A 13,250-nucleotide genomic window follows, 5' to 3' on the forward strand; every position below is an offset into this window, starting at 1 on the left:
ACAAACTGTTGTATACACTTTCCTTTACAAGGCATGAGCCAATGAAGCTACACAACAGAGAAGAGAACCACTTAAACAAAGAACGTAGATGTATTAAAAGCTTTATTAAAAACTTTGATTTAGGACAAATATCTCTGCCGATACAATGTGACATACAGTAAGAGGACATCATTTAAGATAAAAGATATATCCTTTAGAATTAGTGAGAAATAATTATAATATACAGTATATTTAAAAATCTGAGTTTTCTGCCTAAATAAATTTGCACAGATATTTTCAGTGTTTTCACAGTTGCAGCATATGGACAAAATTAAAATGGACGTTGTGTTTAAGTACCCAACTGTGACATAAACACACACAAACACTCAATATGGCTCACTTTAACCCAAGCCAGGTTAAGCCGCCTGATGAAATGTGAATGGACGGGCAAGGTCTAGCTGGGATTAGTGCAGGGTTGTGCGGCGGCATTTGTGTCACCATTGTGTCTCACACAGTGCTCGCCTTTTACGGCGTTTAATACTCCATGGCGTTTTTGTCTGATCGCTTCTTCAGCGGTTATGTGATTGACCACCTCAGGATGTCGTTGAATTGTGTTTCTCCAAATGTTTATTCCGTTTCTACTTTTGGACACTTTTTTGTGTGCATCCCCTGCAGTCTGAACGTCTGATTTAGTATTAACGCAGACTAATGCTTCTCATCGTGGCTGATCTTACTGTCCCCGACTCCACTTAATCAAGATTTCCTCTGCTGCATCCAGGGTAGAGTCCTCCTGTTGGACCAAGATAGAAAGGGTGCAAGTCAAAAAGCGACATTACAGGGTTTTTCCTGCAAATAGGAATCACTGACCCTCCCCCCATCCAAGAGAGGTTTTAGCCATCCTCAAAGGACCACCAGTGCTAAAATGAGAAGAATTGAGAAAAAAATAGCAATCCAACTCTTCTCTAAGTGTGTTTATCAGCAATTTACCGAACAACTGTTATACAAGCACAACACAAACTTGAATATGAGCGCATCTCAGTTTCACCATCCAGAGTCGGGCTATCTCAATGATTTATTTTTTTATAAATAATTTGTTTTTCCTCCACCTTTAATGGACAGGACAGCTAGGTGAGAAAGGGGGGGAAGACATGCAGGAAATTGTCACAGGTCAGACTTGAACCCTGAACCTCTGCGTCATGGCGTAAACCTCTAAGTAGATGTGTGTCTGCCCGACTCAGCCAACCCGGCCACGACTCTCGATGACTTTAACTGTAGCATTTAAACATTAAGCCCTGCATTCCCTTTATTTCAATTACTCATGTTGAATTTACCTTGACGAAACAGAATCTGATGTATTTGTCAAACTCCTTGGTGTGCTCTGGACTGTAGAATGCAGAGACAGGGATGGTTGCTAAACCCTGCAAAAAAAACCCAAATATTATATAGTAGAAGAATTCAGATAAAACAGAAGCACAAAACATGTCTACATACGTCTAAATACATCCCCATACACAAAAAAATATAAATGTTGAACAAAAACACCAATCCAGTCACCTTTTTTTCCTTGAAAACAAACTACATCTTTTCTATTATTGCTTTAAAAGGGAATCCATTTATCCGTCTTAAATCCAATCCGATAACATTTTAATGGAATGCTGTATATTTATTGTACCTTCTCTTTAGTTAGCCACTTAACAAATCTGAAGTCATTGGGTTCATCCTGGGTGCTCTGGTCGTTTAAGGCCACCTCTGTCAAAAAACAAAGTGGTAACATACAGTAAGTTAGACGGCAGTAATCAAAAAATAAACTGGAAAAAATGAAGGTTTTTATTTTGAGCAATGTGTTTGTTCTTCACTCACTAACAGAAGAGATGTCCGCGATCATAAAATATCCTCCTTCTGGCATGATGGGCTGCAAACCCACACGCTCCAGACACAAGGCCAGCTTCTTCCTCTTCTGCTGAAACATTGCAGGCAGCTGCTGGAAGTAGCTCTCTGGAGTCCCAAACAGCTGGTATTCTCGCTCAAATCCGCAAGCTATTGCCTCCTGGTAAAGCAAGAGTGGATGACAAGCTTGAAATAGGATATAAGATAAGTTGTGAAAACTGTGATTTTGATATTCTCAACATTTTCTGGTCGGTGGGTCAAGTTGCTCCAAAATCACAAATTAAAACCATAGAAAACATATTTATGTCTCAGATTCATCTTTAAACCTTGCTTTTCCCCCCTGTCTTACTTTTTAACAATTTAATTTACAATGCTTGGACCATCACATACAATCGAAATGTTCTAGACATTTGGTATTTTGTAAGGACTGGTAATGGAAATAAAACGTTGGTACAGATCATCGCTAGAAATCACACGATAATAATTAGAATTTCTTTTCATTTTCAATTAAAATGAGAATGTTTCAAAATGATCATTCCCTCCAATAGCACAAATCCTATTGCAATTGCAATATCAGTCATAAATAGACATAACTAGATATTGTGCAGCCCTAGTTTGTGAGACCTCTTCTGAGAGATGGTTTATTTCTATCTATCTATTTCTAAAATGCTCAACTTATTATGCGCTTACCTGAGCAGCTGTAGGACAGTGGTAAACACAGTTCTGATGGATGGTTTTCATGTGTTTGATGAGATGCCCAGAGCTGATGACCCAGCCAACCTGAAAAGAAAAAAACAAATAGAGGTCATTATAACGATGTGTAGTAAAGAAGAATATATTTCTGAAAAACTCATATCTCAAATCTGAGCATTACCTTCCAGCCAGTAGCACTGAAGGTCTTTCCACCACTGCCAATGGTGATGGTTCGTTCCCACATGCCAGGGAGGCTGGCTGTCAATACATTACTATAATTAATGAATTAATAATGCAAATTTATATTTTTTGTGCATTCTGTTGAACTCTGGCTCTATCTCACCTATCTTTACATGCTTGTTTCCATCATAAGTCAGCCACTCGTACACCTCATCACTGATGCACAGCACGTCATGTTTGATACACAGATCCGCTATCATCTGGAGCTCTTCAGTCTTGTAAACCTGTTATGGACAATAACGCATGACAGGTGTTTATGTGCAGGAACACATTTTATTCAGCTGCCTTTAAAAAGGAACACCACATGATCTTACCTTGCCCAGTGGGTTGTTTGGAGTGTTGATAACAATGGCTTTTGTGCGTGGAGTAAATTTACTGGCCAGCTCCTCAGCAGAAAGAACCCAATCTCCACTTGACAGGACAGCCCTTCCCTCAACCTTCTTGAATTTATCAAAAGAAAACAAAAATAGGTCCTTCTTTTAAAGTACACATACACAAAGACAAAGGTAACATTGTTTTAAAAATATGTTTCATTATTGAATGTTATATGTAACCAAAAAACAAACAAGTTACACACTCACTGGCCTCAGAGGTACATAAACTGCTTTTCCTCCAACCATCTTCACCATTGGCTGGTAGCAGTCAAAGAACGGTTCAACAATTATGACCTGAAAACACACACACACACACACACACACACACACACACACACACACACACACACACACACACACACACACACACACACACACACACACACACACACACACACACACACACACACACACACACACACACACACACACACACACACACACACACACACACACACACACACACACACAGTCTGTACATTACTTTGCTATTTTCTGCTTGGATTATTAATGCTGCACTGTACGGCATTTGGACTTGATTTTGATACCTCATCCTCTTCATCAATCAGAGCTTGAAATGCACAGAAGAGAGCTTGATAAGCTCCAACTGTAACCAGGATGTCTTCAAGAGGATCAATCTGATGTCCCACAATCCTACTGAAGAATTTAGCCAGACTTTTTACAAGAGGAGGATGGCCCTGCGGAAAGACAAGACATGTAAACATAAGGGGGCTCTCACCATTTGTTCGGCAACCTGTTCGGAGTAAACAAAATACTTTTTTGACTGACAGAAACAGAAGTGTTCCCAAATGTGCATTTCCACTTACAAAAGCTCGGGTATACTGGTGCATTTGTGGTCCTCCACTCACAGCTTTACAAAAAGCCTCTTGGACAAACTGGGGAGGGGAAAAGTCAGGAAATCCTTGTCCAAGGTTCACTGCCTTGTAGTCTGCTGCCATTTGGGTGAATTCCACCCTGTTGGTGCAAAACAGATCAGACACATGCAGTGCATGTACAGTACCTAAATTACCAGTTAGAATTAAAAAACCACAAATCATGGCCTGTAACAGTCATATTATCTTCCCTGTCTTCCTCTTTCATCAAATCTAAATGTTGAACAATTACATGTGCAAACAATAAGAACATGACCATATTACAATTATAAGTGATTTATTTTTTGGAAGATCTGTTTAGATCTGAATCTTTAGTGCAAACTGTTCAGACCTGTCAGTGAGTGAGTTAAAATCATGGGCCATTTCAAATCACAAGTCATGCAGATTTTTCCAGACTCTCCTATCTAGCAGATGTGTTAACTGCACCACCCCCGTGCTCCACCAATCATTAATAAAACGGCAATAAAACGGGAATACTGTTGAGTTTAGACTCTGTCAGCAGAAATTGGTAGACAACGTTAAAAGAAAAGTAAAACCTACAGTACTGTCTGGTTTCAAATATCACTTACCAAACGTTTTTATCGACACCTTCAGTTCTGCGTGCATTAAGTCGTCGTGACATTATTGTCTGAAATAAATAGACACATTTGTAAGTATGCCAGAGCAGGTCCCGTTAACGTAGCTAGTGCAGCTTCAGGGCTGCCAACTCTCACGCATTGGCCGTGAGACACACGCCTTTGACTTTCAAATTTTTTTCCTGGGGGGCATACCCCCAGACCCCCCTAGGGAGAGCCCCATCCCCCGCAAATATAACAAATCCGAAGTTAAACCCTGAAGGATAAAGACCCAAAGAAATTGGTTTGTACGCGGAAAAATATGGGTCAGCCCCCCAAAATCTCACTCCAAGGTTTTGGGAAAAGTTGGCAGCTCTGCAGCTTTAACTTAACTAAAGAGTTAACGTTACCCACCTTATGATGGTTTCTAATTGAACTCTGAGGAATTAACGTTATATTAGCGGCAAGCTTCCTGATTATTTCCATCATATATTATCTGATGCACAGACATGTTTTTTAAATGTTTCGTTTCTATGTGCTGCAATTTATTTTTAAGTAAAGTAAACTCACTACTAGTAGCTATGCCAGATCTGTCTTCCAGTCATGGACGTATAAATCCCCCCCTTTCCTCCAACTTCCTTATGTTGTCTTTTCTACTTCCTGCATGGGCGGAGCGAGACGTAAGCTAGTTACCAGCAACGTAACTCCAGTTCTATGAGTACATGCATATGCTGTAGAGGTCGAAGCTACCAGACACCCATCGCTCAGTAGCACACTACACAATATAAGTGTGCAATTAATATTACATAAAGACGCTGGTTGCCTAGCAACCTTAAAATAGCTGAAACTGCGGCTGGGATAAAAAGTGTGACACATAATCGTCACCTAAAAAGACAATCACTGCTGCTACTAATATATGTTAAATAGTGAGCTTTAAGTGTGCTGGTAGGCAGATTTTGTAAGCTTTGGACATAGTCCAGGATAGCTTGTACCCATAGAAATAGAATAAGAGTAGAACAGACACTGTACAAATGAAATATACAAGAGTCTGGTAGGACCAGGCTGTGGGGGGGGGGGGGGCAACATAGGGGAGCTAGTAGTTATTGGTCTTGCTTCGTCTCTACTCCATTAATTTGTCGCAAAACCTCACCTAAGCGAGTCCGCAACTCGATGCAAGCCATTGCAATTCATGCGGAAGGTAGCCGCTTCAACAGCACACGTTAAAATGGCTGACACTTTAACTATCCTGCTATGTTGATTTGAACAACAATATCCGTTCTACCTTTAGGTCTTTAGTCTAAGGCTAAGCTAACTGGCTAAGTTAGCTTCATATTTAGAGTGAGAACATGACAGTAGTATCAATCTTCTCATCTAACCAAAGCGATTGAGTGTATATCAGGTTTGATATTTGGTAAAATAAACAAGTTCTACAATAGAGTCATCATTAATGTCCACCAGAATGAAGGATCAAATTTTATTGACAACACATTATATTGATCCTTAACAGGAAGGAAGGTACAGTACTGCAGTTGCACTTGTAAATTAATCATAGTTCCATAAAAGAGACTGATTTACTTTTTTAAGCATTGCCTCGTCTTGCCATAAAACATCACATAACACACTCCCTCTAAACTGATGCTTTTTTCAAGTCCTCAGGCAACACTCTGCCTCTCTTCCTCGCCTTGTTCTTCTTGTTTTCCATTTTGACGTTCTTGTGTTTCTGGATATTCTTCTTTCTCTTGTCCTGACGATGCTGCATCTTCTCTATGATGGTCTCACTCCGCGTGTTCCACTGCTTCTTTCGCTGAGTACGCCTCTTCTCCTTCTTTTTCAAGGAGGAGCGCAGCATCTCCTCGTCGTCTTTGATTTTGATGCCCTCTGCCTTATAAAGCAAGTTGGTCCACTTCATCTTCTCCTCCATCTCGCGTGCCTTCCCCTCATCTTTCTCCCTCAGCTGTTCCAGCTTTGCTTTGCGAGCCTCTACGCGACTGAGCAGCTGCTTGTAGTTCTTCCCCGTCAGTGGTGTTATCTGGCCCTTCATGCTCTGTTTCTTGTTCTTCTTTTTCTGCACCTTGTCTATGTACACCTCTTCCACTGTCTCCACCTTGTTGAAGACAATGGCGGTTTCATTTCTTTTGCCTGCAGCAGGGGCACACTCCGCTTCCTGTTTTACCTCTGGCTGCTGTTCTTGACCACTTTCTTCAGCTAGTTTCTTCATCCGAAACTCTTTTCTCTTCCTCTTTTTGCGCTCCCGTTCCAGCTTTCGTTTTGCTCGCTTTGCCTGGACTGCTTCTGATGCTGCATTCTTAGGTGCTCCCTGACAAAAGATTAGTGGAAAATATTAGTCAAATATTAACATTGTAAGACATAAGTTTAAGTATGAACACTGACGACGTGCAGTAGTCTGGACGGGCAGAAACGGAGACGTTTAGTGTTCAACTATGCACGTTAGTCTTATTGTTTAGGTATGCTTACGTACCTTTCAATCCAAGAAAAATAAATCCCTGGGTCTTACCGTCTGCCACTTTGAACTTAATTCATGACTTTCAAACGTAGAATAACTTTAGACAATTTGCGTCCTGTTAACACCAGCACACACATGCCCAGTGTATCAAATGGTCATGTGATGTGTGTTGTCGTGCGTGTTAATATACAGGGATCATTCCTGATACAGTGCAATACAGTACACAATGCCATTTTAAACCTAAAATGAAAACAGAGTAGTGTTGATGCACCCTAACCGGAGGGGAAGGACCAAGCCAAGATGTAAAAAGAGCAGCTCCCCATCGATGTGACCATTACAGACTAGCATTTGTCCTGTGTACAATCTTGTAAGCCAGTATTGCCACGACATATACCAGAAAAGGATTAGCATCTGTTTCCTCTTAATCAATGAGTTGTAGAAATAAATATACAATATTCAAATGTAACATTTTAAGTAAACATCGACTTGCTTTGCTTTTTTGGCTGGTTCCTGTTGAGGAGTCAGTGGTTGGAGTATACTGACTTAGCACAGTTTAGATAATGTGGGATACAATGTCACTGATAAGAGTATAAATAAACCTCCATGTTTCATTGTCTGCACCATCTTAAAAGACTGCATACCTGCCCTCTGGACTCTTCGATCTTTTCATGAAGTCTCTTGCGTAGTACATCTACCGTGGAGAAGTTGGACTCTGCTTTACCTCCTTTAAGGAAGATTAAAAAAAAAAAAAAACTTGAAGGCAGGAAACACTAAAACATTTTTAATAACAGGGGCAGAACAAGTAATACACTTCCTGTACCTTTAGGGGCCTGTGTTGTAGATCCGTTTACGCTCTGAGTTTTGACACCATTCGTTTTCGCTGTGGCCGCTCCTTTCTGTGCTGCAGCCGGCGGCGAAGGCTTCTGCTGGGATTTAGGAGTCGGTGGTTTCTTTTCGATGCCTTTTTCTTTAAAATGCTTCTTTTTACACTTTTTCTTCTTCTTTGGAGGACCTGTGTCATTTTTACCCTTGAAATAAGCTGCACACAGACAAACACATCTATTAACAATCACATGCATGGCAATTGGATTGCAATTGGTTCTGTTCTGTTCTTAGAGGTTAAGATTAGGAATGTAAATGTGCGTAGGCAACAACATGAAATGGAAAGGTGAAAAAAGTCAGTAGAGATCTGATGAATTTCTGTGACGAAAGGGGAAACGCTCAAAGTTAATTTGTTAGAGACGTAAGCCAAAGTCTGCTGATTTTGTGGCTGACCCTTCATATCCAAAAGTGATGAAGTTTGCTGTACGCTTTTGGCTTTCTGATGTACAAAACATCACACACAAATCAATTTCAAGCAAAAAATATGATTAAAAACATAGAGGCCTCAATGAAGAGAAGGTAGAGTATTGCAGCCCTTGGAGAGCTTTAAAACAGTCTATGTTTAAAACTCAGAAGAAAGTAGTTGCGTTTGTGATATGTTCAGCTCAAAATATTAAATGAAAATCAAAGTATATATATATATATATATATATATATATATATATATATATATATATATATATATATATATATATATATATATATATATATATATATAATATTAAATCAATGTTATTTAAAAATAAAATCTTGAATAGGGTGAATCAAGATCGCGTTTGGTTAATGATTAATTGTGCAGGCCTAATTGGAATAATGTTTTTTTCTTTTTAGAGCAAGGCAGATAATCTTAATCTCCACTAATGTGCATTAAATTTGTTTAACACAGGAATAATTTATTAACTGTTTTGTCTGTAAAATGTCAGAAAATGGTTTACCATGTCACAATTTCCAGTTGTGCTTGCCAAATATTAAAAAAAAAAAACAGTTTTTTGTAGATTGTCTATTTCTGATCCCTTTAGTACTAGTCCCTTTCTACTACATCGTGTTGATGACATGTTGAGTTCAACAACCATTAACACATAAACTACAAATGAACATATCATTTTTACAGTTGAAGCACAGAAAATGTATCAAGGATATGTTGGTGGTGCTAAAGCAGTTAGCTAACCTTACCAAACGGTCTCTTCTGAGGCTCCTGGTCTCGTTGGGAGAACACTGTACTAGCCAGCTTCTGAATATACGAGTCCCTGGAGGCGAGATCCATGTGACCAAATAAACCTTTTAACGCAGCAAAAACAAACACACCAAAGACACGAGTCTACTGAATATCAACACATTTCTCATCCGTACACACACGTGGGTATCATGCCGGGGCGGGGCGTCACCCGGAAGTAGTAACACCAAAATGAGTCCCCCTTCTGATCAGTTATGTATGTAGCTGTTATGTAGTCGGTCGCAACCAGTTCTTATCCAGTTCTTATCCCATTTTTCCTTGGATGTTTTGACCGAGCATGGCTTCCTTTAAATCCGCGCTGGCTTATTCCACCAGAGCGATAACGACACTAAGCAAACAGGTAAGTTACTTGTTTCATAACGCGTTTTAACATCACTTAGTCTAGTGAATGTCACTTTTCAGTAGTTGATTTCTGAGCTGTCTGTTGGTTGTGATTGCAGACGCATTTCATTTACATCAAGAGGACTCTCCTCCTGCCCAGACTGCCACTCTTCAAACTTGCAGAAGGTGATCAACATAAAAGCAAAAAGTTCAGAGCCATTATCTATACCTATGGATACTAAACGCACCATGTGGATTTCTGTTTAGACAAATACATGAAAATGATTAGTGAAAGGCTCTTATTTGTAACATAAGATTCAGTAGTTATAATGTAAACTTGGAATTAAGGTTTGTAATCAGGAAACGTACAGTATGGTATTTGACTAACATTATAATCAGATTTTTAAGGTAAAATTTGTGAAGATGATGGGGAAAAGACCACATATTACATGTTTTATTATGTAACTGTTTCAGACGGAGACTGAAATGAAACATGTACAGCAATATTAGGTTTAAACTGTGCATGCCACTATGTAGGCTAAGGCTTAACTAAATGGCTTTTGTGCATAATGCTCTCTTCTCGCATTCTTCCAGTGGAAATGTAAAATGCTGTCTTGTGTACTGTGAATCTCCAGGAAAGTTTACCTTTGGGCGACTGTCGAGCTCCACAGCAGCCGAAGCAGAGAAAGGAGAAGACTCTTTCCTCAAATGGTTCCTTCTGCTCATCCCGGCCACCACCTTCGGCCTTGGTACATGGCAGGTACGGCTTATTCACTTTGGGTTGTCACATTTAAAAAACCAAAACACATATATGTTGTTGTTGGGTGTACAAAGTTACTTTTGTTTCTGTTAAGGTGAAACGACGTCAGCGGAAACTGCAGCTGATTAGTGAGCTGAAAAGACTCACTACTGAGGAACCCATTCCTCTTCCTACTGAGTAAGTACATGTTGGCTACATTTACTATTAATCACAGACACACACTGTATCCCCTCCTACTTTGTGAGGCAGATTTTAGAACTATGCACATATATTCTAAATGAATGTATGCATTTATTTATATATGTGGAAATATGAAACAACATACACTGGAGCAGTACATAAAACGTTAAAGATAACATTTAAAGCTATAGTGCCTAGATGCCCCCATGAGGAATTATAAGTAATGACAACAAAACTGTAGGTGCTTCCACATGATTCAAGCCTTCCGTGATTGAGCTTCAACCCCCCCACCCCTCCGCCACACAGAAGAAAAGCAGAAGCAAAGCAAAGAGACAGGGGTGGTAACCTTGCCCCTTATGAGGTCATAAGAGGCTAGATTCCGGCTCGGCCCATCTGAGCTTTCATCTTCTCAAAGGCAGAGCAGGATACCGAGGGCTCGGTTTACACCTGTCGCCATTTCTAGCCACTGGGTTACCATGGGCAGGCTGGGGGAACTCTTGGCTTGAATGTAATGGACATTCATTAATAATAAAAGTTATGCACTAAAGCTTTAAAATTCAATTCTTAGCGTATTGATAAAAAAAACATGCAATCTTCTCCAGATGTGAAGCTGTAAACACTGTTTTTTGTTCTTCTTGATAACATTAGAAGTTAACAATAAACCCTTCTCTTACGTCTGTTTCTATTTGACCTATTAATGTGCAGATTCTCTTGTCATTGTTCTCTCTGGATCTTAGTCCTCATGAGCTGAACAGCCTTGAGTACAGAAGGGTCAAAGTGCGTGGACAGTACGACCACTCCAAGGAGCTGTACATTCTGCCCCGCTCACCAGTCGACCCAGAGAAAGAGGCCAGAGAGGCGGGCACGCTGTCTTCAAGTGGAGAGACCGGCGCAAATGTTATCACTCCGTTCCACTGTACCGACCTCGGGTAAGACGACAGATAAAACCCGGTTGCTCTGGGTTAACCCTGTGGTTAGTTAGTGAAGTCACCTTACACCCAACACTCAGTGATGTTTGCTATGTTCTCATGCAGCATCACCATCCTGGTGAACAGAGGATACGTCCCAAGGAAGAAGATAAGACCAGACACCAGGTTGAAGGGACAGGTTAGTAGTTCAGATTTTGAAGCAGATGAGGACTTTTGTTGTTTTCAAAAGAGTATTCCACTGTTTTAACATTGTCAGACTCAAGATGGAGTTAACAAAAAACTAAAAAGAACCCAAATTGATACAGCAAAAGAGGACCAGAGTGCTTTTTTTTTTTTTTAGTTTTTTTTTTTTTTTTTAAACCCTTGTGTTGTCTTCCTGTCAACCATGAAACACCATTGTCACTTTTTCAATGTTGTGGGTGCTTTTTTTGATATTTCTAATGTTGACATTTTCAGCGCTTATTTCAAAGGCCCATTTTTTGTGAAAAAAAAAAAAACTGAAAACGGGTCAAATTTGACCGGAAGACAACGTGAGGGTTAAATCATATTCAGATTGGTAATGCTAGCAGTGGCTAATGTAGTCTCAAGCAGAGATGAGGAGCGGACTAGAGGGGTCTGGTAAACTCACTTTTTTCCCTGACCCCAGATTTTTTTTTTCCCATGTTCAAACATTTAGTCTGCAGACCCAACTGATGCTGACTCAAGTGTCACCACTTGAGGCAGTTTGTCAGATTTCATTAAGTTCTCCATGGAGCAACATAAGTACCCCCTAAAACCTGTAATCAGAATTTTACTTTAGTTTTCCCTTAAACCCCTTTCTGTGAACAAGCTTTTTGTAGACACAACTACAAACATGTTTAAATAACTTTTGTCACTAATTTGTTGGACTCATTGTTTTCATGGTCCTGGGATTTCTATGTAACATCCCAGCTTTAACCAACCTCACAAAATCATTATCACAATTTCTATTAAAGGAATGGTGTTCCTTTGTGGTCTTATGTAACTAACTGTAATGCTCCTGTGCAGGTGGAGGGTGATGTGGAGGTGGTTGGGGTAGTTAGGCTGACAGAGACCCGCAAACCCTTTGTACCTAACAACGATGTGGAGAGAAACAGCTGGCATTACCGTGACCTGGAGGCCATGGGCAGCGTCACTGGAGCTGAGCCCATCTTCATAGACGCAGACTTTGGTAAGATTCAAAACAATTAAGTCCATTATGCTCTATCATAGAGAATATCAGATTATATAACATCATACACTTGGTAAAGATTCTACAGGGGTGCAGATGGCAGAAAATGGTAAATGCTTGCATAAATAAAAGGTGTTAATTGTCTAGCACAGGTAATGAAATTTTTTTGTATCACGCAGAGAGCACAATTCCTGGTGGACCAATCGGGGGACAGACCCGAGTCACACTAAGGAACGAACACATGCAGTACATGATCACATGGTTGGTGGAGTAAAGAAAATTGTCTCTAAAAAAATATAACTCACTTCTAAGTTCCTGATTTTTTTTCACACATCGTTTCTTTCAGGTATGGCTTGTGTGCAGCAACCTCCTACATGTGGTATGCAAAGTTCATCAAGAAGATTAAATTATGAAAGGATTACGCAGTGGACATTGCAAAGCACACTGCTGCAGTATTTCATTTGTGCTTCATCAGTTCCTGCCTGCTGCAAACTGACAAGTGTATAGTTGTGGTTTATTGTAACATAATAAATATAACTGAAGTTAACTCTTGAGTTCTTACATGTTGCCAACTAGTTTTCCTTAAATTGATGACACTAAAAGAGAATAAATGCCCCAGATTTGTGTATTTTAACAAACCAATAGATTTGAGCAAGTTAGTGTGACCAGAG

General features: G+C 39.9%; 3 protein-coding genes across 5 annotated transcripts; 1 reads left to right on the forward strand and 2 right to left on the reverse strand.

Annotated features, from left to right (window-relative positions):
• Positions 1–631: 631 nt before the first annotated feature.
• Positions 632–5,359, reverse strand: kyat1 (kynurenine aminotransferase 1). Of its 2 annotated transcripts, none has more exons than XM_034897251.1 (13): positions 5,194–5,359; positions 4,636–4,694; positions 4,001–4,148; positions 3,722–3,871; positions 3,381–3,467; positions 3,114–3,239; positions 2,903–3,023; positions 2,741–2,817; positions 2,557–2,646; positions 1,840–2,026; positions 1,652–1,728; positions 1,311–1,397; positions 632–769 (listed from the first exon to the last, which is right to left on the reverse strand). In XM_034897251.1, exons 2-13 carry the CDS (start codon positions 4,686–4,688, stop codon positions 710–712), a joined length of 1,263 nt encoding a protein of 420 aa, XP_034753142.1. In that variant the 5' UTR covers positions 4,689–4,694; positions 5,194–5,359; the 3' UTR covers positions 632–709. The 2 variants fall into 2 exon arrangements, with proteins under 2 accessions (XP_034753142.1, XP_034753141.1); XM_034897250.1 differs by having other exon boundaries at positions 5,035–5,287.
• A 699-nt stretch (positions 5,360–6,058) lies between these two features.
• Positions 6,059–9,415, reverse strand: surf6 (surfeit 6). Of its 2 annotated transcripts, none has more exons than XM_034897256.1 (4): positions 9,140–9,415; positions 7,913–8,123; positions 7,726–7,813; positions 6,059–6,937 (listed from the first exon to the last, which is right to left on the reverse strand). In XM_034897256.1, exons 1-4 carry the CDS (start codon positions 9,228–9,230, stop codon positions 6,248–6,250), a joined length of 1,080 nt encoding a protein of 359 aa, XP_034753147.1. In that variant the 5' UTR covers positions 9,231–9,415; the 3' UTR covers positions 6,059–6,247. The 2 variants fall into 2 exon arrangements, with proteins under 2 accessions (XP_034753147.1, XP_034753146.1); XM_034897255.1 differs by having other exon boundaries at positions 7,726–7,808; positions 7,905–8,123.
• LOC117959871 (surfeit locus protein 1) lies at positions 9,366–13,091 on the forward strand. Its single transcript, XM_034897261.1, has 9 exons — positions 9,366–9,540; positions 9,641–9,707; positions 10,157–10,281; positions 10,376–10,458; positions 11,199–11,390; positions 11,496–11,568; positions 12,417–12,579; positions 12,759–12,840; positions 12,926–13,091. Exons 1-9 carry the CDS (start codon positions 9,478–9,480, stop codon positions 12,990–12,992), a joined length of 915 nt encoding a protein of 304 aa, XP_034753152.1. The 5' UTR covers positions 9,366–9,477; the 3' UTR covers positions 12,993–13,091.
• Positions 13,092–13,250: the final 159 nt, after the last annotated feature.

The sequence above is a fragment of the Etheostoma cragini genome, chromosome 16, assembly GCF_013103735.1.
Source record: "Etheostoma cragini isolate CJK2018 chromosome 16, CSU_Ecrag_1.0, whole genome shotgun sequence".
NCBI classification, from domain to species: domain Eukaryota; kingdom Metazoa; phylum Chordata; class Actinopteri; order Perciformes; family Percidae; genus Etheostoma; species Etheostoma cragini.

Excerpts from the sequence above, each read along its gene's own strand:
- kyat1 (XM_034897250.1), bottom strand. The coding sequence starts at position 5,109 with ATGATGGAAATAATCAGGAAGCTTGCCGCTAATATAACGTTAATTCCT. Across the intron at positions 3,872-4,000 it reads ACCAGTATACCCGAGCTTTT|GGCCATCCTCCTCTTGTAAA; the intron begins GTAAGTGGAAAT and ends GTCTTTCCGCAG. Across the intron at positions 2,647-2,740 it reads TCAGTGCTACTGGCTGGAAG|GTTGGCTGGGTCATCAGCTC; the intron begins GTAATGCTCAGA and ends TTTTCTTTTCAG.
- surf6 (XM_034897255.1), bottom strand. The coding sequence starts at position 9,230 with ATGGATCTCGCCTCCAGGGACTCGTATATTCAGAAGCTGGCTAGTACA. Across the intron at positions 8,124-9,139 it reads GCCTCAGAAGAGACCGTTTG|CTTATTTCAAGGGTAAAAAT; the intron begins GTAAGGTTAGCT and ends GTCTGTGTGCAG. Across the intron at positions 7,809-7,904 it reads TACAACACAGGCCCCTAAAG|GAGGTAAAGCAGAGTCCAAC; the intron begins GTACAGGAAGTG and ends TCTTCCTTAAAG.
- LOC117959871 (XM_034897261.1), top strand. The coding sequence starts at position 9,478 with ATGGCTTCCTTTAAATCCGCGCTGGCTTATTCCACCAGAGCGATAACG. Across the intron at positions 11,569-12,416 it reads ACACCAGGTTGAAGGGACAG|GTGGAGGGTGATGTGGAGGT; the intron begins GTTAGTAGTTCA and ends GCTCCTGTGCAG. Across the intron at positions 12,841-12,925 it reads ATGCAGTACATGATCACATG|GTATGGCTTGTGTGCAGCAA; the intron begins GTTGGTGGAGTA and ends CGTTTCTTTCAG.